The sequence below is a fragment of the Geotrypetes seraphini genome, chromosome 15, assembly GCF_902459505.1.
Source record: "Geotrypetes seraphini chromosome 15, aGeoSer1.1, whole genome shotgun sequence".
In the NCBI taxonomy this organism is placed as follows: Eukaryota; Metazoa; Chordata; class Amphibia; order Gymnophiona; family Dermophiidae; genus Geotrypetes; species Geotrypetes seraphini.
In genome coordinates this window covers 52,599,374-52,626,733 of record NC_047098.1, presented here as the reverse complement: position 1 = coordinate 52,626,733, position 27,360 = coordinate 52,599,374, and the positions used below count along the sequence as shown (strand labels likewise).

Here is a 27,360-nt window from a genome sequence, read left to right as displayed (position 1 = left end):
TTAAAATTTGATGCATACGCTTATAAACATACCGTATTTTTCGCTTCCATAAGACGCACTTTTCCCCTCCCCAAAAGTGGGTGGAAATAAGGGTGCACCTTAGGGAGCGAATACCCCCCTTATGACCCCTTGCACCTTTTTTTAACCCCCCCCACCCCCGCATCTTTCTTTAATTTCCAGCGGTCCAGCACTCCTTATGGAGTGAATACCCCACCCACCGCACCTTTCTTTCATCGCCAGCAGTTCATCGCCCATCTCCACCCCTTCCTTCTCAGCGCTGGGGCCGTGATAGTGTCCCGCCTTCTGATTGGTGGAGGGAAGATGGAGGGGGTGTGTTCATAGGCACACAGGCGCTAAGGAGATGAAGTGGCACAACATGTGTTTTCCACGGTGCTTTGTTTTCCTGGCAGGTTCTGCTCCGGACTTGCTCCTGTTTGCACTTGGAAGTGGCGGGGCTCTGAGCAGCACAATCTGCCCTGGTCGAGGCTGAGAAGACTCGGTGGCTGTGGCTTCTCCCAGGCTGACGTCATCTCTCAACTACGTATGCACAGCATTGCACATGAACCCGCAGAGGAGATCGCAGAGGCCCGCAAAAGAAGAGGACCCGGAGGTGCTGGATCCCTGGCAATTAAAAAAAGGTACCGGGGAGCTGCGTACCACCAGACGCACCTACGCGTAGAGGAGGAAAAACCAAGAAAAAAAAATTCAGAACCATTTTTTTTCCTTGGTTTTTCCTCTACACCTAGGTGCGTCTAATGGCCAGGTGCATCTTATAGAGCAAAAAATACAGCAGTTTCAAAGCCTAAAAACTAGGCAAGTTACCTGATTCAGTTAAATTTTAATAAGTGAAGTTATGCTTTTTAGTCCAGGAATCCAGTCTAGGTTTTATTTCATGTATCCATTAGAGCCAGCTTTATGAGTTCCAGTGGTTGCTGACCACCCTCAGTATTGGACAAACTCCTTCACTGTGTCCAAGGGGGCATGTTAGACACCAACATATCAAAATGGGGAGGGTGGATGCTAATGACTTGTATGAATTTGCAGTTCAGAATTTTAGAGGAAATCGGGTTTAAAAAAAAGTTACAAATCTGTGTGTGCAATTAGGATCTGGATCTGCCCATTTGGTTACAGGGGGTTGAGGTAGCAGCAACACTACTGTACCCTAGAGATAACTCAGAACTAATGTCGTAATGTAAAGGGTGCAGGACGGTGATCCTGTTCATATCTCGGGGTAGTGTGCGCATTTCCAGGGTTTATGAGTTTAGGGAGGGGCACAGAAAATCACTTACATTGTAGTACATCTGTAGTTGAGGGAAAATGTATAACATTAAAGCAGAAAATAAAATGAATAGACCAAATCGAGCTCTAGAAACGCTGTTGCCGATAGGGGAAGGGTGTGGTAGAGGAGCGGGGCTCTCAAGGCTTATCCAGGCCACATGGCATAGTTTGAATCACGGTACGCAGCAGATACTTCTCCCCTTCTTTCAGACGCACAAATGCCTGTCCCAACTGAGTCCCGGGACAGATGCCGAACGAAACTACAGGGAGGCGGCGGATCGCGATCTTCGCCGAGTCCGTGAGAGATGGAGGTGAAGGGGACGAGCCTGCCATTTGCAGCCTTTGCACCCCGGTCGGGAGTTTCCTCCTTCCTCGAATCCTCGCTGGATCCGGGCAAAGTTTCGCCTGCGGAGGGGAACGCAGAGAAAGCAACCACTCACCCCGCCCCATAGGATCAGAGCTCCGTTACGGACTCCATCGCTGGGGATCAAGCTCCCACCTTCGGACAGCTAGACCTCGAGCCGAGCGAACTAAGCAGAAGGAGGCGGGGCGGACACGCCCACGCATGACGCCAGGGGGCGGGGACCTGACCGTGGTAGCGTCAGACTCGGTCCCACCCCTTCTCTTCCCCCTCCCACAGCAAGAGAGAGCTAGCGCGCGCCGGCCGGCCTGGGCCCGGGAGGGGGAGGGGCAGCGGCGGCGGTAGCGGCGGGTTGAGCTGAGCTCCGAGCTGATCCCACGTGTGACGGGCTTCTGTCCCCGGCTCTGTGCGCTTCCTCCCTCCCTCCCTGTGTGTACGCGCGCGCGCGCGCGTGTGTGTGTGTGTGTCAGCGTGTTCGCTACTTACTGCCTGTAGTTGGGGGTTAGATATGGAGGCGGACGGTAGCCAAGCCACCTCTGGAAGCCCGAACGACTCGCAACACGACCCGGGGTAAGTTCCGATCGCTTTTAAACAGCCCCCGCGCAGCATTTACTCGGGAACAGAAGGGGGAACTTCTTTCCGGGGGGGGGGGGAGGAAGCGACTGTTGCATCTATGCATGTATGCATCCCGTTTTCTTGCATTCTTCCGGCGTGCTAGTTGCACCTTTGTTTGCCTCCCCCACCCCCTCTCTCCGCACTAGCAGTTCTCTCCCTCGGCTTCTCTCTCTCTTCCTTTTAGCTTTTGTAAGTTACACGTCAAAATGGCCGATCTGACATCTGTGCTTACTTCTGTTATGTTTCCTTCTTCTAGTAAAATGTTTATTGGCGGCCTGAGCTGGCAGACCTCACCAGGTAAGGCAGAGATTGGAGGGCTCTTTATGGCTCTTTGTTAAAGATCCGATCACTTTCCTCTGTCGATGACAATCTCTCGTTCCCCGACTTCGCACAAGGTTATCTCTTCTCTCTTCCCCCCCCCCCCCCCGGAATAGCAGTCCTTTTCGAGTCCTCTATTCGACCCCTAGTGCTATTTTTGTTCCTTAAAAAATCCAAAAGAAAGCACTACTTCATCTCTAGAAAAAAAATATCAATGGATGTAGGATTGCATGCTTCTGTGAAGTCATCCCAAATTCTGTTTGCCTTTTTTTGTTTTGTTTTCTGCCTTCTCTTTCTACAGATAGCCTTAGAGACTATTTTTGCAAATTTGGAGAAATCAGAGAATGTATGGTCATGAGAGATCCAACTACAAAGCGCTCCAGGTAATAACGGCTGAATAATTTATTTTCATAGAAAAGTTCTGCTAGGCTTTTTTTGCTCCCTCTTGAGTGTTTTATTTTTAGTTGAAGTGTGCCTACACCTTAATGCCCGCCTCCCCCGTCTTTTTTTTTTGTGCTAAATTTTGACATAAACTGTCACGATTAACTCAGGTCTCCTTGTTTATTTTTCACCTCTTGTGGCCCCCACCTCCTCCCAAAAAACGACCGGTGCCTGGCGATCACTTTCGGCAATGGTTTTCTTGCTATTTTCTCTCTCTCTCGACAAGCCTTAAACCTCTCCAGCAGTGTTGAACGTTACAAACGAGACTTCCAAACGTTGCCCAAGTTGAATTTGTCTATAATTACGAAAACAAATGTTTTTATTTAATTCCATTTTTGCTCCGATCTCTTGTAATTCATTGTTCTTTCTTGTGATTTTTGTCTCATTTCAGAGGCTTCGGTTTTGTTACGTTTGCAGATCCTGCAAGTGTAGATAAAGTATTAGCTCAGCCTCATCACGAATTAGATTCCAAGACGGTATGTTTTTGTTGATGTCTTTTTTTCTTCCCATGTTATGTCTGTGACAGCCAGATTTAAAGGGCCAGCACTTCTTTAGACTGCATAAGGAAAGCCTTAGATTTTGCAATAACTATAGATAATACTGATTAGTTGTTAAATATTGCTCAGATTTTACAAGTAAGATGAAACTATTAACCCTGGCCTGACCTCCAAGTCATTATGGTGTTAAGTTTATTTCTTTCATTTCTCAGAGGTTGGGTTTTTTGTGCTTCGATGGGCATTAAAAACAAATAATGCTAATCTAATCTTGGGGTTGTTGAGCTGGATTGTCCACATGCTTGCTGACAAAAGTGGCACAGCTGGTGTAATGTGGTCTTAGCACTTCAGAGCCCGCATTGGGATAGGAAGAAAGATTTCCGTTCAAGTGCAGGTTCTGATGCTACATGCATATACATTTTGTTTGAGTTTCACACTGAGCTGGATTTTAAGTAGTGATTTCCTGTCTTTTAACTTTCAGATTAAGGCTTTTAAACCTGGGTTCCCCTCTTCCTCCTCCCCATTCCCTGAATTCATAAAGTCAACTGCTAAGAAAGACCTGTAACTTACAAAGGGTACATATATAGTGCAGAGTTATTTTCAAAGATTTTACAACACCACCTCTATGATCTTGAACAGTGGCCTTTAATGGATTAAATTTACTAATTTTGGACCACTTTAAATTCATCTTACACTATTTCCAGTATGTGATCCAGAATGGTAGCTGGCCCATGGTTGCCCACCCCCACATCCAAGATGTGCGAAGTTATTCTGAAAGTTTTTTGGTTTTTTTTGTTTGTTTGTTTGTGTTCCTTGGTTACAATTAAACCTTAGCAAACCCATGAAAAGGTTTCTGGAAGAGGTTACTCTACTATTGGTACTGTGTCTAATTGCAACCCTTCCCTTTGCTTATTTTGTTGAACTTCATCTTTTACGTATATAAATGTTTGATATGTGTTTTAATACCACTGCTTTTTCTGGTATGCATTTAGTCTTTTTAAAGGGGGGGATTTCATTAATATGTGATAGGTTTTTGGCCTGCATGTTGCATTTTAGTAATATGTTTTGTCATGCAAGGTGAAGTAAATAAAATAAGAAATTAAAGGGTGACATAAGGATCCAGGGTGAGGGTGGGGTGCTGTAATAGGGACATTTTCCAGGTATATAGCTGCCTTTACTGCTGAAAATGGTGGACTTTATTTATTTTTTTTCATTGTTCCATAATGAATTTAGCTAGGCCTGTCTGAACATATAATGTAAGGTGTTTACATTCCTTATTCATTTTATTACATTTTTTTTTGGGGGGGGACCTTATCAGATACAGAGAGAGATAACAATTGGCTCAGAATAAAACTATTTAGGTGAGAATGACTTTCCAGATCTTTGTTGTAGAACTTGAGCAAACTGCCCTTGGTCTGAACTACATGAGGGCTGGTACACACAGAATGGATGGTACACACAGAAAGAAAAATGTTGCGGGGGTGGGGGAGAGCCATCATGGGCTGTTTTTAAAGCAGCTCCCCTAATCATTAAAGTTTTTGTCACATAGCAAATAGAGCATTTGATGTAAACCCCTCCCTCACCACCCCCCTCCTTTTTATTTTTGGAAGTTGTCGATTTCTTTTGCCTTTTTAATTAAAGGAACAGGATTTTTTTTTTTTTAAGGTGGGGCAGGGTGGGTGGCAGAAGCTCTCAGATGTGCGCTTTTACTCTGTCATTCTTCCTACAGACGTGTTGTTAGCGATTTGATCCTTAGTGTATCCTGCCATTTGACTTTGTTTCAACGTTCAGTGCAGGACACAGATCGGTCGAGTATTCACAAGGAAACGGCGTGCTTGTTACACTTGGGTTAAAAGCTTTTTAGGTAATGGTCCGTGCACATCAGATATAGCACTCTAGTCATTATCTAGAAAATTTGTAGCTACAGTATGTAGAACTATATCTAACTTGACTAATTTTCTTTTTGTAGACCGATTTTTCTTTTTTAATAGTTAACAGGGGGTACAGAAGGTATGGATTTGATTTGTTAAGCCAGGTGGCTGTGTAATATGCTTTTCAAGTGGGATTTTCTCCCAGAACTAGGCTGCGCAATTTTTAAAAATACCATCATGCCATTCTAAGAACATGCTTCAAAATCCCCTCTCCAACTTAGTCTTCTCATACTACTTAATTTTCCAGAAATTTGATTTTTTAAAAAATTTTAATTAATGTATACTTTACCAAAGAAAGGAACCAAACCCCTGTTAAACTTGAAAACATAAGCGAAATAACACACGCAAGTTGCTCTTGTGCATCTCCTAACTGCATCCGGTGAAACAGATGAAAAATCCACACTTCTGTACTTTTCTGGTAGAGCAGAGTCTAGCCAGCCTTGATCATATTTGTAGATTGTGTAAACTGTATATAGGGGGTAGTTGTTTTAGATACCCTGTAAAAGGATTTTATGTCACTAGTTCTCAGTAAGTTGTGGACAGTCACTCATTTCTCAGGCATCATGTATAGTTGAACAATACAGCACTTTGAAGCCAGTGTTGACGAATTAACTTGGTAATGGGATAATAAAAATAGTGTACGGCTTTAAAGATTTGAATTGGCTGATACAATATACAAGGCCCTAGTTGACCAATATTTTTGCTTTCCTTCCCATTGGCAAATTATGGCACTGCTCAATCACTTCAAACAGCTTTTTTATTTTTTCTGCAGGTGTGTTTTTCCCTCTAACTTCCTAATTTCCCCCCCCCCCCAGCAGCCAATCACATCTAAAACTGCCCCTGACATCTTAAGCATATTTTGGAAGAAATTGCAGTGAAAATATATCTTGACTGTTTGTGAAAGACTCTGGTTTTCTGCCTTCCTGCAGGAGTGGAAAAGTTCATTCTTAGAACTTGTGGATGAGGCAAAGGAAGCAGAGTTTTGAAACAATTCTCAGGTTTCCTTAAAACAAAGAGAACACCAAAGAAATGATTAAGCAAAAACACTGGCTTGGCTTTAGTGGTAAACGTCTTTAGGCAGTGTTTTTGTTGAGAAGTTTTATAGTTTTGGAACTTCTGGGCTTATGGAACGTTGAAAATGGAATATTTGAAACTTTTGCTATTGTATTCTTATGCAGAAGCATGGGGTGTGAAGTAGCTATGGAGAGAGAGCAGCGGTTTTAATGTTATACAGAGCAGCTGAATTTTTGAAACCTGATTTCTCAAACTTTTTATACCCCTGTGTGCGCTGCATGAGTGGATCAGATCGGATTAATTAGAGCTACAGTGATCAAATTCCACAAATAAAAGAAAAACGGAAAATGTTGCAACAAAGTGGATCTGTTCTATTTTAAAAGGCACACATAAGGTAGTTTGGCCTTCCTAAAGCTACAGCTAAGTTAGAATTTGTCATTTTTTGTGTAAATGACACTTTTTTTTTAATCAGTCCATTCAGGGAATTCTCTCTTTTGTTTGTCTAAGATTTTTTTTCCCCCCCCCAGTTTCAGCCTTTCAGGGATCTCTCGCACCCCAGTGCAGAAGGAGAGAGCCAGAGGCTAGTGAACTGAATAATTGGTCTATTCACTGGCAGGCTGTGTTTAAAACAGAGATTTCTGCCATTGTTCATACTTTTTTTTTTTTGAGCCATTTATCTTTCCAGCAAGATATTATGTGGAATATGGGCAAAAGAAAAGCGCAGGTGAAGTGCTCTAGGAGTTTGCCACCTGCCACTTTTGAGCAGAATGGAGTGGTAACATATAGTAACATAGTAGATGACGGCAGATAAAGACCCGAATGGTCCATCCAGTCTGCCCAACCTGATTCAATTTAAATTTTTTTTTTTTTTTTCTTATTAGCTATTTCTGGGCAAGAATCCAAAGCTTTACCCGGTACTATGCTTGGGTTCCAAATGCCGAAATCTCTGTTAAGACTTACTCCAGCCCATCTACACTCTCCCAGCCATTGAAGCCCTCCCCTGCCCATCCTCCACCAAACGGCCATACACAGACACAGACCGTGCAAGTCTGCCCAGTATCTGGCCTTAGTTCAATATTTAATATTATTTTCTGATTCTAAATCTACTGTGTTCATCCCACGCTTCTTTGAACTCAGTCACAGTTTTACTCTCCACCACCTCTCTCGGGAGCGCAGGATTTCCTCTGAGCAGATCTTCCAGGGTAAGATTCTGTGATACAATTGTTACCACTCCCGTGCATCAGTGGTTGGTTTTAGCTTTGAGGGCCTATACCTCTTGTAACACAACCCATGCCTACCAGTGTGGTAGACCAGAGGTGTCATTTATTTATTTTTTTTTAAAGTATATTTTAGTTGGTACCTCTCCCTGCCCTTTTTGTCTAGTCTTGAAAACTTTCTGCTGTCTCCAGTAGCTTCTGAGTGCTGTATGTTAAGCCTGAGAAATGAGTGATTGATAATGTGATCCTTTACAAAGAAGTATTCTATTTGATTCTTCTCTCTGTGTTTTGTTTTGTTTTTCTTTCATTCCCTCAGATTGACCCTAAAGTTGCGTTTCCCAGACGAGCACAGCCCAAGGTAAGTAGGAGAATCAGTAATAGATTTTTCGGCACACAGAGATGATTTGTTGCCAGGCGGTTTAGGTTTCGAATGATGGGAAGGAGGGGGGTGGACTTGGCAAACGGAAGCTTTTAAAGGCTGCCACACATGAAGTCTTAGGCCATCGGCATATGGTTCTACATCTCCTGGAGGGTTGGTTAGCATCGCCTGTTTCTGAGTTTAACTCTCTTGCTGCTTGGAACTGTATGAGTCTGAAAGCAGAAGAATATATTCAATGATGATTTTCTGTGAGGGAAAAAAAAGTGTTGGGTCCGGTGGGTGTTGCTTTTTCCATTCCAGCTGTAACAGAAAGAAGAAAACAAGTTCAGAAATGTTCTGGATCAGTACCAGAAAGTTCCAGGTTGTAAATCTCACAAAAAAGATCACCACTGCATATATTCTGTGGCTGGCTTGCACACTATTTGTAGATAATCTTTGCTTTGGGGGCAGATTTTAAAGCTCAAATCCAGGGTCAATTTGTCTGTGCTTTAACAAATATTTTTAGACCTTGGTTTCCTAAAGCTCTGGTGCACATTTGGATATGTTGCTAAGCTTTTTCCAGGAAGTGATTTCCCTTTGTGGGTTTGGGGATGTGACCTGTTGATCCACAGTCATAGACGAGCAGGCTTTGAAAATGGTCCTGGTGAGAAGTGGGTCACTCCTTGCCCTTTAACCTTTTAACGCCCAGCAGACTGTATTTTAGTTCTTAAAATCTGAAACATAGTTTAAGACAAGGTCTTTCTGCACCTGTGTCACAGCTGTGATCAAGGGTTGAACACTTCTGGAAGAGTTAAGACTTTCTTATTGGAATAGCTGGGTGGCTCAGGATTCATTCTTCCAAATGAGAGTACAGTTGTGTCTCGCACTGATAAATGGCAAATTATGGGCAGGATCACTGCTGACAAAAAGTCTGAGGAGGTTCATTGGTTTGCTTAAAAAGAATTAAAGTATTTCTTCTTCTTTTCCTCCTGTTTTTTAAAGTATGTGTTTGAAAATTAATTTCTTTAAAGAGCAGGAAGAGAGCAGTCATTGTACTGAAGGTTACAGAGAGGACAGAAGGGGGCAGGATGTATTAAGCTGAGTTTCTGGCTAGAACAGTGTGTGATAAGAAGGATTTTGCCATGATTATGTAATGTCCAGGGAATCGTCAGCTTATTAAGGGAAGCTGCTGGGGTTGAAATTAGTATTTTCTGTTTAAGGATTTTTCATCTCTTACAATCGTTTTCATTTATTTGAGTTATTTTTTATTCTGTAAGAACTAACCTGTCTACATTTTTGTCTATTGATGCTCTGATATTTTTTTTGGGGGGAGGGGGGAAGTCACAAAATACCTTTAAATGGAGCTGGTCCTTATGGATGTGGTATTGTTTCTGGGGTGTAGGCAGACAGTTACCTGCAAGTTTCCGCTCCAGAATGTCTTGAGCAATATGCTTTTCTTTTAAATGAGATGACTGCACAAGTAAGTTTGGGAGAACTATATATACATACACACACACTGAAAACACATAGTTTGGTCCTGAATAAACTGTAGGGAGTCAGGGACTCCATAGGAGCTAGGTGACCTGTAAAGCACTGATTGAGTCCCTGAGCTGGGGAATGGGTGTGGGGGGGAAGTGAAAGGGGGATAACTAGAAGAAGGAGAGGAAGAGTGATGGTGGAGACTGGGGAAAGGGTACATCGACAAATCTGCGCACGACAAATGAGGCCCGTCAATGATATCTGGAAGGCCCCCAAGGGACGGGGCCTGAGGGGTCTGAGCAAATCAGGGCCTTCCAGATATCCAACCTAACCCTAACACTAGATAGGAAGTGAATGTTTGAAGCATAGTGGGGGGGTCCCAGGGTCCCCTTCCCACCCACCTCAAAAAAGAGGGTTACTTTGTAACCCTCAAAAAGATAAAATAGTATCCTGTCGGGGCGCAATTGTCAGATCACCTCCCATTCAGTGCGCAGATTTGTCCTGCGTGCAAATGTCAGGGCGGAATTGTCCTTTGCGCATTTGATGGGTCACCGAGGAAAGATAGGGCATAAGTCCAAACCCCTGAACTTGAATGGAGATTCATATAGGGAGGGGAAGAGGGAAACGGGAGGGTGTAGAATAAAATTCCACGAAGAGTTGTTTACTAAAATGTTTATCAATGGCTCCTTTTTATTGTGAGATTTGGTAATCGCTTGTGGTTTTGAGCAGGGTTATATGCTTTTGTCTTTCCTTAATTAAAACATTCAGACATAAAATAGGTGGCAGCCCCAGGATCTGATGCCTCTTTTTTTACTTATTTTAATATTTTTCGATCATTGGTACTTTTCTCTGGAAAAAACGTTTGCGTAAGAATCTGATTTACTAAGGCTTCTCCCATTTTGAATGCATGGAAAAAACCCAACAAGTAAATGAGATCCTAAGTTGGGCCTGCCGGGTGTATTTGCCTTGGGCATGATATGCCGGTTTCAGGTTTCTTACAATCCCACTGCAGTGTGGGAACTGTTGCGTTTCCTGAATTAAAGTTGAGGGGTGGAGGAAGGCTGACAAATAAAGGCACATCAGCTTAGCTTTGCAGCAGTCTTCCTTGCAGCATGACTTTTGCAATGTGTCTATATTAAAGGACTTGAGACTTGCAATAGGCGGATAACAAATCCACTAAGAAACAGCAGGTGCTGAAGGGGTGTATGGGAAGCAAGGCTAATCCCTTGGCCTACTCACCTTGGTTGCCTGTATTGTATACTTGCCAGCCAGCCGTTGTGTGCTCTGTACATATGGATTGAGAGAGAGTGTTCATGCCAAAGAGACAGGCTGCTAACCCGTCTTTGCACTCAACCTCAGGTGACCTGATTTTGTTTGTATTTTTTAGTCCAGGCTTTTGGCATGTTTTCGTCTTTCGCGATTCAGTTTTTTATTGGAACATCTTATAAAAATGAAGGGGGAAAAGGATGTTGATCTCTGGCGGTGTTATACTAGGAAGGGGACAGGAGGGAAATGCAAAAATAACCCTCCCCCCCCAAAAAAAAAAAGCTCTTAAGGTAGGTTTTGAAAAGAGACCAGTGGTTGAGGATGCCCAGACACATTTGCAGGTGCAAATTATGTATTTAAAAAATACAAATAAACCAGAGGTTCTGCTCTGGACACTTATTCTGGGGTGGTTGTTGTTTTTTTTTATGGGCAGCATTCAAGGCAGCAGCTTCCACATTTCCAGCTACAGGATAGGATGTGATTGAATAAACTTACTGCAAAATTCATACAAACTGTGTCCACCAATAATTTGTGGCCAGTGACTATTTACACAGGGGTCCTTTTACTAAGCTGTGACAAAGGCTGAGGCTGTTTTTACCGCACCTTAAAAAAAAGGCTGCTTTTTTTTTTTTTTTTTTTTGATTAATGGCCATGCACTAATTTTGTGTGTGGCCCTTGAAGAATTTTATCACAGAAGTACCCTAATCAGAGACGCCTAGTGACGCCTAACTGTATTCCGTAACTAAACTAAGGGCTCCTTATCAAGCCACGCTACTGCTTTAATGGGCGTAATACTGCGCGCTAAACCGCCGACCGCGCTAGTCGCTAACGCCTCCCTTGAGCAGGTGGTAGTTTTTAGGCCAGCGCAGGGGTTAACGCGTGATGAAACGTAGCACGTGTTAACACCGCTAGCTCGGCTTGATAAAAGGATCCCTAAAACTTAGCTTTATATACCGGGTCATCAACCAGAGGAAGCTCGACACGGTTAACAGTAATTAATAAAGATATGCTAAAATTGCAAGGAGATTAATTTTCAAAATGTTTAGCAAATAGAAAAGTTTTTAAATATTTACAGAAGGACTGGGACATTCAAAATTAAAGGAAGTTCATTCCATAATTCTAAAGATAATTGTTTTTAATTGATATGGTAATTGACCATTCCATTAAAAATCACTTAAAAAAATGTAAAAACTAATTTATGTTACACACACCTAACGATACCTACTTGAAAAGTAAGCTTGTTAGGGGCGTAGAATAGGCGTGGTTCACTTAGCTGTCTCTAGGTGTCTATGTTAAGCGCCAGTAAATTAGGCCAGGAAAACCCTGGCCTAATGGGATGGCACCTACCACTGGGACACTTAAGGGTCCTTTTTACTAAGGCGCACTAGACGATTTTAGCGCGCGCTAAATGCTAATGCGTCCATTATATTCTATGGACGCATTAGCGTTTAGTGCACGCTAAATCGGCTAACGCGCCTTAGTAAAAGAGGGGGGGTTAATGATGCCTACGCCTGCTTTGGCACCGCTATGCATGATTCTGTAAATGGTGCTATGTGGTTGATTCATAATCGCGCCGACCAGCACCCACAAGTTAGGCACCGTTTGTAGAATCAGCCCCTTACTACCCCCATTTTGTAGGCAGTAAGGGCTCACACAGTATTCTTGCGCTAACAAATTAGCGCATGGTCATGTCCCTCAAAAACTAAAATTAAAATATTTAGTATATAATTAGTTTTCGCTATTTGGCCTTTACGTAAGACGTGGAAGCACATCTCGTGATGCCTTATTTTAAGCTGTATTAGGCATGTGTTAGCACTGAATGCAGCTTAGCAAAAGGGCCTCATAGTGCATATTTACAAGGGGTGGAACAGGAACATGACCTACGCATGGCTCCTATTTGCTGTATTTTTTGGATTATAAATTGGGGGTTTTTACAGATGCGACTTACCGTATATGATTTTTTTTTCTTTATTCTTTCACTTCAACCATGTATATCCATGTATGAGCACCCAACTTCACTGGCTGCCTTTCGAATCCAGAGTGCTTTTCAAGTTCGCATGCTTCTGCTACAAATCTGTAAATGGCCTCTCGCCAAGATACATCAATCCCCTCTTTAACCTTTACTGCACCAACAAGAAATCCCGCAGAATTCAACTGTTCACCTACCCCTCGCTAAAGCTCTGTCATCTCAAAAGATTCCTAGACAAAACCTTCGCCTTCCAAGCAGCCAAGATGAACCCATGGATTGCCCAAATGATTCTCGAGGCCCCCACTTACCTCGACTTCAGAAAAACACTCAAAACTTACCTATTCAGCAAATAAGACCCGTAACGCACCCCTTCCGGCATTACCTGGCCCCACGTTTGGTCCATTTCCCACCTTATTGAACGCTTTCTTCCCTCTTTTCTACCCACTTCCTTCTTCATCAGCCAAGTTCGGCTAAAGGTGTTGTAAATCTAATAAATTGTTGTAAATCGGCATGTCAATGCGGATCCTAATGTAATTGTTGTGAACCGCCTAGAACTCGATGGGTATGGCGGTATATAAGAATAAAATTATTATTATTATTATTATCAACCACAAGGGTGACCAATATATTGAAATTCCAAAACTTTTGCCTATTTTCCAGCCCTACCACTTATGGAGGATTAGACTTGCTATACCACGTTTATGTGGTACAATCAAAGCAATTTACATATTATATACAGGTGCTTATTTGTACCTGGGGCACTGGAGGGTTAAATGATTTTCCCAGAGTCCTAAGGAGCTGCAGTGGGAACTGAATCCGGTTCACCAGGTTCCCAAGCCATTGTACTACTACTGCCAATCACTTATAGCGCTAAAATGCATATGCAGTACTGTACATTCTGACATTATAGACCAGGGGTGTCCAACCTTTTGACTTCCCTGGGCCTCATTGGCACGAAAAAAATCTTTCTGGGGCCACACAAACGTGCAAACGCTGCAGCAAGACAGAGGAGGGAGCCGGCAAGACGGTAAACATCCGAGGGCAGCCGAGGAAAACACTGTATCGTCCTTGACTGGGACCGCACAAAATATCTTCACAGGGCAACCTGCGGCCCTTGGGCCGCAGGTTGGACACCCCTGTTATAGACTGTCCCTGCTTGGAAGAGCTTACAGTCTAACTTGGACAGACAGAGATATAGGATTGGGGATGCAGAACCCAAAGTGAGAGGAGTTAAGAGTCGAAAGCACACTCGAAAAGGTGGGCTTTTAACTGGTCCTTGAACGTTGTACTGAGCATTAAGCTAATCCTCCACACTCGGGAGTGACTTATAGTCCCAAAAATATGGGTATGTGTAACTTAATGGAAGTGATGTACATCCTTGCTGCGCTCAGAGATATGTGCCCATACAGCAGCTTTTTGGCTGAAGTTCGTGCAAGCACCTCATTTTAGTTGCTTTGATAGATGGTTGCACTGCATAAGTTCTTTATATAATAGGTTCAATTATAGCCCCTTTTACTAAAATCATGACTGTAAGAATAGCCATACAGGGGCCCAGTATCCTGTTTCCACAGTGGCCAATCCAGGTCACAAGTACCTGGCAAAAACCCAAATAGCAACATTCCATGCAACCGATCCCGAGCAAATAGTGGCTTACCCCATGTCTTATCTCAATAGCAGACTATGGATTTTTTTCCTCCAGAAACTTGTCTAAACCTTTTTTTAAACCCAGATATGCTAACCACTGCTACCACATCTTCTGGCAACAAGTTCTAGAGCTTAACTGTATGTTGGGTGACAAAAAATATTTCCTCCTGTTTGTTTTGACGGTATTTCCATGTAAATCGTGTTAGTTTTCACAGTGACCAATCCAGATCACAAATACCTGGCAGAAACCCAAATAGTAGTAACATTCCATACTACTGATCTCAGGGCAAGCGTTGGCTTCCCCCATGTTTGTATCAACAGCAGACTGGACTTTTCCTCCAGGAACTTGTCCAAACCTTTTTTAAACCCATCTACGTTGACTGCTGTTACCACATCCTCTGGCAGCACATTCCAGAGCTTAACTATTCTCTGAGTGAAAAAAATATTTCCTCCTATTGGTTTTAAAAATATTTTCCTGTAACTTCTTCGTGTGCATGTTAAGTGGAAAGACTGCAGTTACCTGCAAGGCTGTAACCAGCATGTCCTCTGCAGTTACCACCGTGAAAAATGATTTTCACAGTTAGCACAGATATACTTAATGCTTCCTATACAAGTAATGGCGCATGGTACTAACTGCAGTGTGTAGTCCACACCCATTCTCCATGCATAACCTGTCCTGTTCCCACCCCCCACCAAAGCATGCAGTTAACATGCAAATTAGTGCATGCTGACTGTAATGCCTGCCTGATAATTGTGCCCACTGCTTAACGCACTTTAGTAAATCGGTCCCTAGTAAAAACACTTTAGTACGTAAATGGGTTACTTCTGTACTCCATTATGTGTACATGTGAGGTTTTGATGGAATATGTTAAGCCTTTCCAAAGCTCCTTAGGGTCTGAAGCTGTGGGTGAGGTTAATTAGGAGAGACAAAGGGATAAGTTGTTATGGTTCCAGGATTAAGTTCTTATGGTCTTGGATTAAGCTTTCAGATTAAGTTCAGGCTTTGTGTAGGGTGTTTTTCTTAAAGTGGTACATGCCTGAAGCAGATGGAAGTGTAATGTTAAGGTGAAAACAAACTGTAGTATTCTCAAAATTCTTGTAGAGGATTTTTAAATCTAATTTCAGTAATCTTTAAAAAGGTATATCTGTATAGCACAGTTATAATTTTGCTTTGTTTCTCGTTTATAATTCTTTTCTGCGGTGACGAGGATTGACGGTGCTGTTCATAATTACGTATCATTTAGTGTCGAGATGTCTAATGTAATATGTATGAATTTCTGCTATTAGGAAGTGAATAATGAGTGTGTTTTTTTATAGCTGAGGCTTATGATAATCGGCAAAGCATGCACTTGGGTTATTGCTGCAGCTGTAAAAACAAAAATAAAATTCTTGCATTTGAATGTTTCTGACACAATATCTTGGCTGTTTTTTAAATTTTTTTTATTGATTGTGTATTTTAATTTCTGTTTTGCTGATAGATGTACACCACACTGCTTGTTTGTTCTCTGATTTTCAAAACAGTAAATTAAGACAAAATAGGTCATGCCTTTCTTTCTTCTGGTTCTTTCACCACTAGGCTGGAATGTCCAGTATCTTATTGGCTTATGCAAACATGATGTCAGCTGAGATGTCATGCAGATGGATGAGCTAATTTTCTGCTACTTTTACTGGTTGAAGAATTGCGATGGGGGGAGGAGTAGCCTGTAGAATTTCTGTAACAGCCCTATGGTATATAGTTTTTGCATTGTTGTGGATAAGTCTTGATCAGGTATATAGCTGCAATTGAGCAAGCATAGTGAAATGCACAATACTAGGGGCTATCTGTAGTGTTGAATTCTGTCTGTCTGTCTATCTATTCATTTGTCCATCTGTTTCTCTCTTAACAACCGCCCAGCCCGCCCATGGGTTCAATGTCTCGTTGATTTTTTTTTCACTTCCCCCTTCGTAGTCCTCAAAATACATGTAGATTGCTAGCAGAGGCAGTGATTGAAACAGGCAGCCTCTGCCTGGGGCTTTCCTGTGCCACAACCTACCTACATGAAGTTACATCATAAAGGTGAGTCATGGCGTTGAAAAGGTCCAAGTGGGTCTAGGCAGAAGCAGTCTGTTTGAATTGCTGCTTCTGCCAGCAATCCACATGTGTGGTGAGGACTGGAAGGGTAGCAGACAGATGTCAGGCCCATGCGGGGAAGAAGATAGAGAGGCCAGGCATTTTCAGAGATAGGGAGAGAAAATGAATGGGGGTTATAGATATGCCTGACTCAGGTGGGGGAGGGGATAGAGACCTGGTGCAAAGGGGGGGAAAGGGAAGAAATGTTGGGCCTGGAGGGTGAGCAGAGAGAGAGAGAGACCTGAAAGCAAAGGGGAGGGGGAGAGATGTTGGATGGGGAGAAGCAGTTGGATGGGAGAAGCAGAGGGAAGGAGTGTGAGAGATCTGGAACAAAGGGGAGGGAGAAAGAAGGAAAAATGTTGGATTTGGAAGTGGGGGCGGGGTGGGGAGAGAAGTTGGACCATGGTAGGAATGCAGGAGGAAAGGAAGCTGGTCATGGTGAGGGATAGGAACACAGAGAGGAAATGCAGACCAAGGAAGGAACAAAGAGGAGAGATGCTGAATATAGAAGAAATATATGGACACAAAGAGGACAATTGCTGAACATAGAGTGAGGGTAGGGACAGTGAGCTAGAGGGAGATACTGGACAGGGTGGATAAAGACAGAGAAGAAAAAAGGATAATAGACATAGAGAAGAAATGTCAAAACGACAGGAGACCTTGGAAAGAGAGAAAACAGAGAAAAGTAGAAATAAAACACTGGGACCAAAGCAATGACCAGACAATCAAGGTAGAAAATGTTAATGTTGTTGGGTTTGTTTGTTTTTTTCAGAATTTATTAAATTGTAAATATATCAGCTTTGGAAATGTGCATCTCTGATATCTTATGTTTCTATTTCTATTACTGTGATAGGTTTTCTATATACATAGGTCTTGAATGTGTGTGCATTTTTCAGAATTTGTTTACTGGAACTCTTAAGGGATTCTTCCTCTTCTTCCCCTTACCCCTTGGAAGAGATGGCGTTATAAGAGGGGCCTATCTTAATTTTTATGCCCAGGGCTCATTCAGTCCTAGCTACGCCACTAATCTTGATGCGTTTGCATTTTTGTAAGCTGCCTGTGCAGACACTCCTGAATTCTGTATGTTTCTCAAAATTGGGTGCACAGTTTTGAAATAGATTTATGTTGCTAGCTAGTAGGTAATAAGAAATCAATTATTGGAGTTAACTAGCATATAATTGGCAATAATTAGGAGTTTTTCAGATCTGCCCTACATCCTATTCTAAAACATGCATGCCTAAATTTCACAGTTTGCTAATCCAAAGAGGATGAGCCATGGTCAGGGCCATTCCCAGACTTTAGACATGACGTTATAGAATACCTGCGTTTGCACACCTAAAAGGCCGTGTACAAGTCCCAATCCCCAATTAGTTGGGGCACGAGTATTTACACCATCCTATGACAGGTGTAAATGCTTGCACCAAAAATTAGGTGTGGTGCAGTGGTTAGAGCTACAGCCTCGGCACCTTCAGGTTGTGGGTTCGAATCCTGGGCAAGTTACTTAATCCCCATTACCCCAGGTACATTAGATAGAACGAGAGCCTGCCTGAATAATTTGTAATCTGCATAGAATTGTAGGAATATAAATTATTAAAAAAAAAAAAAAAAAAGATAAGATGCAAAATGAACACTAAGGGCTCCTTTTACTAAGGCATGGTAGCGGTTTAAAGTGCGTAATAGCGTGCGCTAAACCGCCGGACGCAATAGCCACTACCACCTCCTCTTGAGCAGGCGGTAGTTTTTGGCCAGCGCGGGGGTTAGTGCGTGATGAAAAGTCGCGTGCGTTAACTCCGCTAGCGCGCCTTTGTAAAAGGAGCCCTAAGCGGTTGTACCCTCCCACCGCGTATACCCGTCCCTTTCCCCCCGTACCTCTTTAACTTCCCCCGGCGCAAGCAGCATCTCCAACTTGCTGCCTGGGCCGGCCCCTGCTCTCCCTCTGACCAGGGACCGCGGCTCTCTCGCGACCAGGAAGTGACGTAAAAGGGAGAGCCGAGGCCGGCGCAAGCAGCAGGTTGAATCTGCTGCTCGTTTTGCCGATAAGCTAGAGGAAAGTAGGCACGAAGCGGGAGAAGGGTGAAAAGGAGCAGAGGGAGAGGTGCCCGTACCTGGGGCTGTCTGTCCCTCCTTACTTATGCCACTGATACTAAGCTGGTGTTCTGTGCAAAGTGCCCTTTACAGCACTGGTTCCCAACCCTGTCCTGGGGGTTTTCCAGATATCCCTCATGAATATGCATGAAAGAGATTTGCATATAGTGGAAGTGGCAGGTATGCAAATCTCTCTCATGCATATTCATGAGGGATATCTGGAGGTTCCGCAGGACAGGGTTGGGAACCAGTGCTTTACAGAATACTAGCTTATCACAGATCATCCTGGTACCTCTCTTTAGGCGCTGTTTTATTGAAGTCCCTCACAGTAGGCACATGTTCCCCCTCCCCCCCCTACCAAAGTGCTGCAATACGACTTGGGGGCTTGTAATCAAAAAACTTATTTTAAGCAATGAGACCAGATGATGAGTATCCTCTGGGTAGAGAAAAAGATGAAAAAAAAGGGAGCATTTTGTACTTTCAATAAAAAGTGAACATTTTCTTTTAATAAACGTTTAGAAAAAAAAGAAGAAACAGTTAAGAGCAGCAGGAGGAGGATTGTCTCTCAGGAATGGTTGCTCTTGTCGATGGCCTACATTTAAAATGAACCTCTTAGCCTGATTCATGTGGGTGACGTGGGACCTGTGTGGCTCCCTTCTCTGCTGTTGCAGTTGGGATTAATCTACAAGGGGCTTATGTCGGGAAGAACATACAACACAATGTTGAAGGGAAATTAACTGCAATAGAGAACAGATTTAATAAAAGCGCTGTCATAATATTCTATAATGCATCTTATAAATAAAAAAAACAAAACTGTTTTGACCAGTTTTTTTTAATTAGCAGTTAAAGCCTGCAGAATTAAAGATTTTGAATTGAGCATCTCTGTTTTTTTCCCCCCAGCTGAACAGTAAATTCTCAGTGTTTAAATTGATGTACAGTTACATTTTAAATAGGGTATGCTGAGGGTTTATAGAGATTAATAGCAGTTAATAAAATGTATTGCCTGCGTAGAGAAGAGGAAAGTTCTGGTTTAAATGTTTTCATTACCTAATAGCCCTTTTCTTTATAGAAATACTTCTGTTGGGCACAGGTTTTGGTACATAATAAATTTGTTAAATAGAAGTGCCCTATAAACCCAGAACAGATTTCTTGTTGATTAATAGAGATATTGAGTTGAATGTCTGTGCCGTGCACTGTATCAAGGGCTGTGTGGCACAGGCTGCAAATTTGGAAGGGGCAAAAAACTGGCCCCAATCTGTTGTCTCCTCTCAGTGGCGGTTTCGACGCAGGCAGTGTATGTGTGTAGGGGGAGGGGGGGACAGTGGGTAGGTCACACAGGGCACAACTATACCATGTGGTGGTGTGTTTGTAGGTTTTGTACTGTTCGCTGCACACCCCAGCCTGGGTCAGTGCAAATGAGCCTAATAGCTAGGTGGTTCCTGGCCAATAGAGCATGTCCGTACTAGGTTGAGAGACCGAGGACACACAGAGGAAGGATAAATAGGAGAGGGTCTTGGGATGGTGAAAGAGTGAAGGCAGAGGGGGGCCTTAGAGAGGGAGGGGAGCATAAAGAAAATGGGAGAGATGGGAGGTGGTATGGGAAAGTGGTAACAGGTGATTTTGTGAGTGGTAAGAGAAAGATGACTGAGTAGGACTGAGATATCAGAAAGAAAGTTGGAATGGTATGATGGAGAAATATGAATGGGATAAGGGGTGAGGAACAAAATAACCCTTATCAAAAGAATGAAGATGCAAAGTGGAAAGGGCTGGAAGAAGCAGAGAGATTGAGAAGTGACATGGAAAGGGGTAGCAGGGAAGGGGATACAGAGGACTGAGAACAATATGTTGCGGTGAACCCCCCTCCCCCCCAAAAAAAAAAAGTTTTGGAAGGTTGTAATTTTGTGATCTATATTCTACCTGACTGTGAAGATCTACTCTTGCTATTTTTATGTGCTGTAATTTTGTTTTGTGTATGTGGGTTTTTTTTTGTGGTAGGGTGAAGGGGAATTGAGCTGCTTTTCTCCGCAGCCCCATTCCAGTCCTGTTTGTGTTTTGTAAGTGAAGTTTTCCTCTAGATATTTCAGTTTACCCGTTGACCTTCACAGCTCCCTCTTATAACCTCGATGCTCCTTTCTGCTTTGGGCTCTGTACTGTGACGGTGAATGATAGTAAGCCAGGCAAGAGATTACATCAGCAGATGCTTATTTAGTTACCTTGGTGGCATATACTGGTCTCTGGGGTGTGTGTGTGTGGATGAAAATACTTCTTCCTCCCCCTCCCTTTTTATATATTCATAAACTTTCCACTTCGCCTGCCAGGCACATCTTTAAGATTATTCTTGGCTAATGGCTTCTCATTTGAAGCACCTGAGTCCCTCCTGTTGGACTCTGTGTTACCTGGCTTGGCAGGCCGTAACTTGCCATGATTGTACAACTTGGTTACTGAGCAGAAACCCCCCTTCCTGCAGAACTTGAGCATGTCCAAAGAGCTAAGGGGTCGAATGTGATATTAACCCTTCTGAATGGGCGGAGGCTTTCCTTGTTTTATGCAGGCCTGTTAGGATGCCACGACCCAGTAAAATCCTAAGTGCCCCTCGGCTGTGGCTTTCTTTAATAGCAGGGCTGGATACAAAACACATGCTGTTCTGCATAGAGGGGTGGAGTGTGGAGGGATAAGAAGGCCCCAATGTGTACACTTCTGACAGGAACCCAATCGAATTATCATGCTAAAGCGTGGTTGTCGAGGTAAAGCAGTACTGGGAAACTTGTATTTTCCTTATTTTTGATTTTTAACCAGTGATGGCAGTATGAGCTAGTGGAGGCTTCCACAGCATGTGTTTGCTTTAAGGCTTCTGTTTTGATTTCTTGGCAACAGATTGGTGTGCTTTTAAAACAAAAAGGTATAACCTCCTCCTCCCAAACTCTTTCAGAAAGGATAGGTCTGGGCTAGGATTTGTTTCTGGGTGATGTAGTGAAGGTGATAATTTTTTGGGTGGGAGAGAGAGGGGTGGGGGGGTGGGGAAAGGTGATAACTGCTGCAAAGTTGACCTCGGCTAGTTCACTGGTAGCACAGAGAGATCTAGCATGGATGGAGTCCTTTTTCTCCTTTTTCCACTCTGGGCTGGATTCTCAAAACTTACCACGATAGTCACAAAACAGGTTCCGACCGGTTTAGCTTCCACTCGATTTTTCAGAACGGCTCACCATGGTCTTTTCTGAGCTTCCTATCAGCCTCCAACTCTGCCATGCAAATGCAGTACAGTGAGGTCGTTACTATTAAAATGATAGGAAAATGGGCTCATTAATATTTAAATGAGCACTCTGAGCGATTCTCTATCATCGCCGAGTTATTTTCCAAGCAAAGCATCGGCTTTTAACGACCAAAAATTACCAGCTGGTCTGGAGGGGGGCAGTACTGTGAAAAGTGCATTTCTGGCTGTGGTTCATGCAAAAAATTTAAAAGACACACTATTCACATAAATTTATAGTAATATAGTGGATGGGGAAAAAAAAAATCTCAGCACACATATCGAGTGGTATGTATTAGAGGCACGCGTCTTATATGTGTTTGTTGAAGCCGACAATCGCACCTCCCCTCTTTTCCCTTCCATCCAGTAGCGCTGGCAGGCCTATGATTAACACAACAACTTAGCGTTGCTGGTAGTTCATGCCCCTCCTATCCTCCCTTGTCTCTTTCCATGGACTATTCTGCGCATGTGCTGATCGTTATCACCAGTGACTCATCTCATGTAAATTTGGCAACCCTCCGCAAACCTCATTTGCATGCGTGGTTCTTCCAGAATGACTCATCTTTTTTGACTCATTACATTTTCGGCCGCTACAGTGACCTGTTGGATTTTACCAGAGATATTGGAGAATCTGGCCCTCTGTCAGCAGGACAACCTGAAATTCACCAATAGGGAGGTGGGCACTGAATTAATAAAAATGGTAAAAAAAAAAGGTATTTATCATTCCCACAGTTATTGATGGAAATTGAGATTTTGCATTTCTCTTCATTTCTCTTCTTTCACATCAAGCAGCATTGTGGGGTAAAGACCTAGATCAACTGCTTTCGCCCACTACTTATGAGGAATTCAGAAAACATCTAAAAACTCAACTGTTCCTAAAGTATCTAGACAACTGACCCACTCATCTTCTTTCTCCTCCATAGTGTTTCCTCTGTCCTGTTAATCTCTTTCTCCTCAACAACGCATTTCCGGTCCTATTAACTCTCCTCTTCTCCCCTCTTAAATTCAATCAATTTACCTCATTTAATCTGTTGTAAACCGCATAGAACTTAACAGTATTGCGGTATATAAACTGTTGTTATTATTATTGTTATTATTATTCATTACATTGTCTGATGGCAGCACCTTGATCCATTAGACTTACAAGAGTGACCTTAAGGATATGGAGGGTTACAAATTTAAAAAGCTTTTTTTTTTTAAAGTTGCATTTTTGAGGAGGCTTTGTGGCAGAGTTGCATGCTACTACGCAGAGAGCTTGTATTTGATTTCTAGGTTAGACCTGGTCCCTAGGTCATGGTGGACAGTAGTCATACACCCATGGATAGGGAGGGATTTCTGGCCATTACTATAGGGACACCTATACGGTCCATATTAATCAGATTTAGGAGTGATCTATACTATGTGCAGCCCCTGGAGACGAACCATTATTGCATTTGCTGGACCAAGTAGAGGGTTCTGAAAAATACAAGAACTACCCTCCCCCCCCCAGGTAGCTGCAAATGAAGACATAAAATGCCAGATTGCAGTAGTGATCAGTTCAGGTTTTACAATAGCATGACTTGCATTAAGATTACCACATGCTAAAAGCCAGCTAGGATACTGTACATGGTTGAGGCTATCAATATTGCGGGTACACTGTACGTCACCTGCTACTACTAATCATTTATATAGCGCTGCTAGATGTACACTGTACAATAATACATTCAAGAGACAGTCCCTGCTTAGTAGAGCTTACAGTCTAATCAAACAGACATCTAATAGGTGCCCATTAATTGCAGCTTCACTACTTGCAGCAGTAACTATGGCCACGGCACAAATCAACATACATACCCTGACAACTCCCCAGCACCTAGCAGGTTATGTAGCGTTTTGGACAAGAGCAATTCCCTTTTCAAGCCTTCCACATTGCTGACCAGGTTCAAAATGACAGCTGTGACCCCTAGTGGAGATTTTGCAGTTCTATTGCTAGGATTCAGTCTATCAAATAAAAAGCAGCTGCCCTTTTTGGCAGATTGATCCCCTAATGGTAGCGAGACTAACACTAGGGTCATAGCTGCCATTTTGAACCTGGTCAGGCAGTGGGGCAGGAGTGGTAAAGGAGAACTCATGCCTTGGATGCTAGACCACCAGGGATATCCCATTAGATGCTGGAGGGAATACACTCCTTCCTCTATATTCACGGGGTTAGGTGCAAAGCCGGCACGTGAATGACTTTGGGGCTGATTTTGATCCACTCCCACAAACCTCCCACCTCTCAGACCTCATCTACACCTTACTTTTAAAGCCTGGTGGGTCTATGCTTCTTGATCTGTTTCTGAAAATTGTGTATTGGTGGATGTTGATTCCCTTTGTTCTTGTTATATTTCTTGCTCTTTGTTTTTATCACATTCACAATAAAACAGATTTGAACATAAAGCCTGGTGGTCTAGTAGTGAAGCGGGGGGACAGGAGCGATCTTTCTACACTCCTGCCCCATGCAGAGCAGTGATAAAAAAAAATGGCTGCCATGAGTTTCTGTGGTCTCGCAAGACTGCAATGGGAGCTCATGGCAGCCAGTTTGGTTCACGGCTCTGCAGGGGGCAGGAGCAAAGGAACGATCGCTCCTGTCCTGCTTCACTGTTAAACCACAAGGCTTTTAAAGTAAACATAGAAACATAGAATATGACGGCAGAAAAGGGCCTACGGCCCAAACAAGTCTGCCCACTCAAGAACCCTCCCTCCCAACTAGTCTGCCTACTCAAGAACCCTTCTTCCCTGGAGTATCTATCGTTTGAGCATAACTCTGTAGTACTCCCACCTGTTTATCTCATCGACTTTTGAAGTCGAGCACGCTACTGGCCTCGATCACCTGGCGTGGAAGATCATTCCATTGATCAATCACCCGTTCGTGAAGAATATTTCCTGGTGTCACCATGAAATCTTCCTCCCTTAAGTTTTAGTGGATGCCCTCTTGTCGCCGTGGGACCCTTTAGAGAAAAGATTTCCTCCTTCACTTGATGTGACCCTTGATGTATTTAAATGCTTCTATCATGTCCCCCCTTTCTCTGCGCACCTCGAGAGAATATAAGCGCAGTCTGATCAGGCGTTCTTCATATGGGATGTCTTTAAATCCTGAGACCATCCTAGTGGCCATTCTCTGTATCGACTCCATTCTCTTCATATCCTTTTGATAATGTGGCCTCCAAAATTGAACACAGTACTCCAGGTGAGGTCTCACCATGGATCTGTATAACGGTAGTATGACTTCCGGCTTTCAGCTGATAAAGCTTCCTTCTGATGCAACCCAGCATTTGTCTGGTCTTTGCTGAAACTTTCTCCACCTGATTAGCAGCTTTCAAATCTTCCCGGATGAGAACTCCCAAGTCCCTTTCTGCAGTAGTTCTTAAGTTTTCACAGTTCAAGGTGTATGTTTTGCATGGATTTCTGCTCCCAAGGTCCATTACTTTACATTTCTTGGCATTAAAGTTTAGTTGCCAAGTACTGGGACCATTTTTTCCAATACAAGTAAGGTATAGAGAGGTCTGGGAGGCTGAAGCGAATAACCAAAGTCGTGAGTCCTAAGCCCGTGAATATGGAGGAGGTGGAGGGGTTTTGTGTGTAAAATATGCACTTGGAGAGTGAGGCTTTTGTTTGGAGTGGGAACTGTCAATTGGGGGTGCATCTCCTTGAGTGAGATTTTTTGCATGGTTTGGGGCCCATGTTAAATGCATTAACAGATAATGGGGTCCATCCATACCATCTACCAACACATTTAACACAGTCTGGGCATTACGTGGTGCCCAGTAAACTAACCATAAGACTTTGATGACTCTTGCCCCCAGCACTGCACAGGCTTTGCACTTACCACACTTTGATTTTGGTACCTAATGAGTGTGATATGTGCAAATCTTAATAAATATCCTCCTTAGTAATTTTAACCCTTTATTTGACACTGTGTCTTCTATGGCTCTTATGGGAGATCTGCATCTCCAAATGCGTTACTTTGGCACTGTTGCTCTCGTTCAACATCAAGTTACGTAAAGCAGCCGTTTGCACCATCTGCCAATTAAAGGGTTAAAGGGACCTGAGATTGAATTCCTCACGTGTGACTATGATCTCCTGTAGGGACCCCAGAAATGGAATCATCAGAAAGCAATGTAATTTCGTTAGTAATCAGGTTAGTTAGTTAAGTGCCCTTGACTCGTGTTCGAGTCCTAAGCGACTGATGAATTACAGATCTTGAAAAGAAATTCGTTTTATGCTAGTCCAGTAAGGGTCCTCCAGCGTCTACCCCCATGGTTGTTTTCAATGTCTGGTGTTCAGTGTCCAGCTATCTGGTTGCAGCTCACCCTCTTCGCCTGGTTCCTTCAATCTTCCCAAACATGATGTCCTTCTCCAGTGATCTTTCTCTTCTGATGGTGTGACCAAAATAAGACAGTCGTAACTGTAATCAGGTACTCTTAAGTTTACTTATCTGTTTTTTTTTTAATTACAAACTTCACCCAGTTTTTCCTTTTTTTCTGTGTAAGTTCTTTTTAAGTTTCTAGGTTTATAGCCAACTATACCTCACCTACACGATGTCCTCTCAATTTGTGTTTCTTTTTATTAATCTTTTGTAAACCGCATTAAATTTAACAATTTTATGTTATGTTGCAAAGCTTGTTTATACTACGTCTCTCCTCCGGGTCTCTTAGAAAGCTGGAAACATACTTAGTTTGCAGAAAATTCCCCTATTTTTCCTTAAATGTCGATAATGCCCTTTCATGAAGGTGTGGTAAGTTTGTACTCTTGCATTTCTTTGGATTCTTTCTTTAAGGGCTGAGACTACAGATGACTAGTGAAGCTGATATTAGGGAGAGGGTGAGATTATTTGCTGTCTGCCCTGCACTAACTTTACTGTCTGATCACTGCAGAGATCCCATGCAATAGTCCTTGTCATTTCCCTCTTCCCTCTGTGGGCTGTGGCTCATTGGTAGAGCTGCTGCCTCCTGCACCCAGAGGTTGTGAGATGAAATCCCGGTTCTGCTCCTTGCGACCCTGGGCAATTCACTTACCCCCCTCTTCTACAAAGCTGCGCGGTAATGGCCCCGAAAGCCCGTAGAGATTAAAGGGCTTTGGGGCTGTGCCACGCAGCAGCTGCTAGCCACAGCTTTGTAGAAGAGGAGTTAATCCTCCAGTGCCCCACTGTTTTGAATGTCAGCTTTGAAATGCCAAAGCGACAAAAAAGGCGGTATACAAGTCCCCCATTGCCTTCATTTTCTCCCTGGGAGAGGAGTAGCCAAATGGTTAGAGCAGCAGACTGAGAACTAGGGAAACCAGCCTTCAAATTCCACTGCTGCTTTAAATCTCAGGCAAGACCCTTATCCCTCCATTGTCTCAGGTACAAACTTAAACGTGAGCCTTCTGGAACAAGAAAATACCTTGTGTACTTGAATGCAACTCACCTTGACCTACTAGTGAAAAACATGTGAGCTAAATATAAATCTCCTGCCTCTGTACCGGTCTTTTGCTCTCCCCTGTTCCCCTCTATGCTTTGCACTTCCCTTACTTCCTC

General features: G+C 43.1%; 1 protein-coding gene across 6 annotated transcripts in view; it reads left to right on the top strand.

Moving 5' to 3' along the window:
• Window positions 1-1,894: 1,894 nt before the first annotated feature.
• MSI2 (musashi RNA binding protein 2) overlaps window positions 1,895-27,360 on the top strand; it is a 756,883-nt gene continuing 731,417 nt past the window's right edge. For 3 of the 6 annotated variants that reach the window (XM_033922616.1, XM_033922615.1, XM_033922617.1), the window contains exons 1-5: window positions 1,895-2,209; window positions 2,511-2,551; window positions 2,874-2,955; window positions 3,405-3,489; window positions 7,986-8,027. In XM_033922616.1, coding sequence (XP_033778507.1) covers window positions 2,148-2,209; window positions 2,511-2,551; window positions 2,874-2,955; window positions 3,405-3,489; window positions 7,986-8,027 — 312 coding nt within the window. In that variant the 5' untranslated portion in view covers window positions 1,895-2,147. The remainder of the gene's footprint in view (window positions 2,210-2,510; window positions 2,552-2,873; window positions 2,956-3,404; window positions 3,490-7,985; window positions 8,028-27,360) is intronic. The other 3 variants (XM_033922620.1, XM_033922618.1, XM_033922619.1) reach the window with 3 other exon arrangements.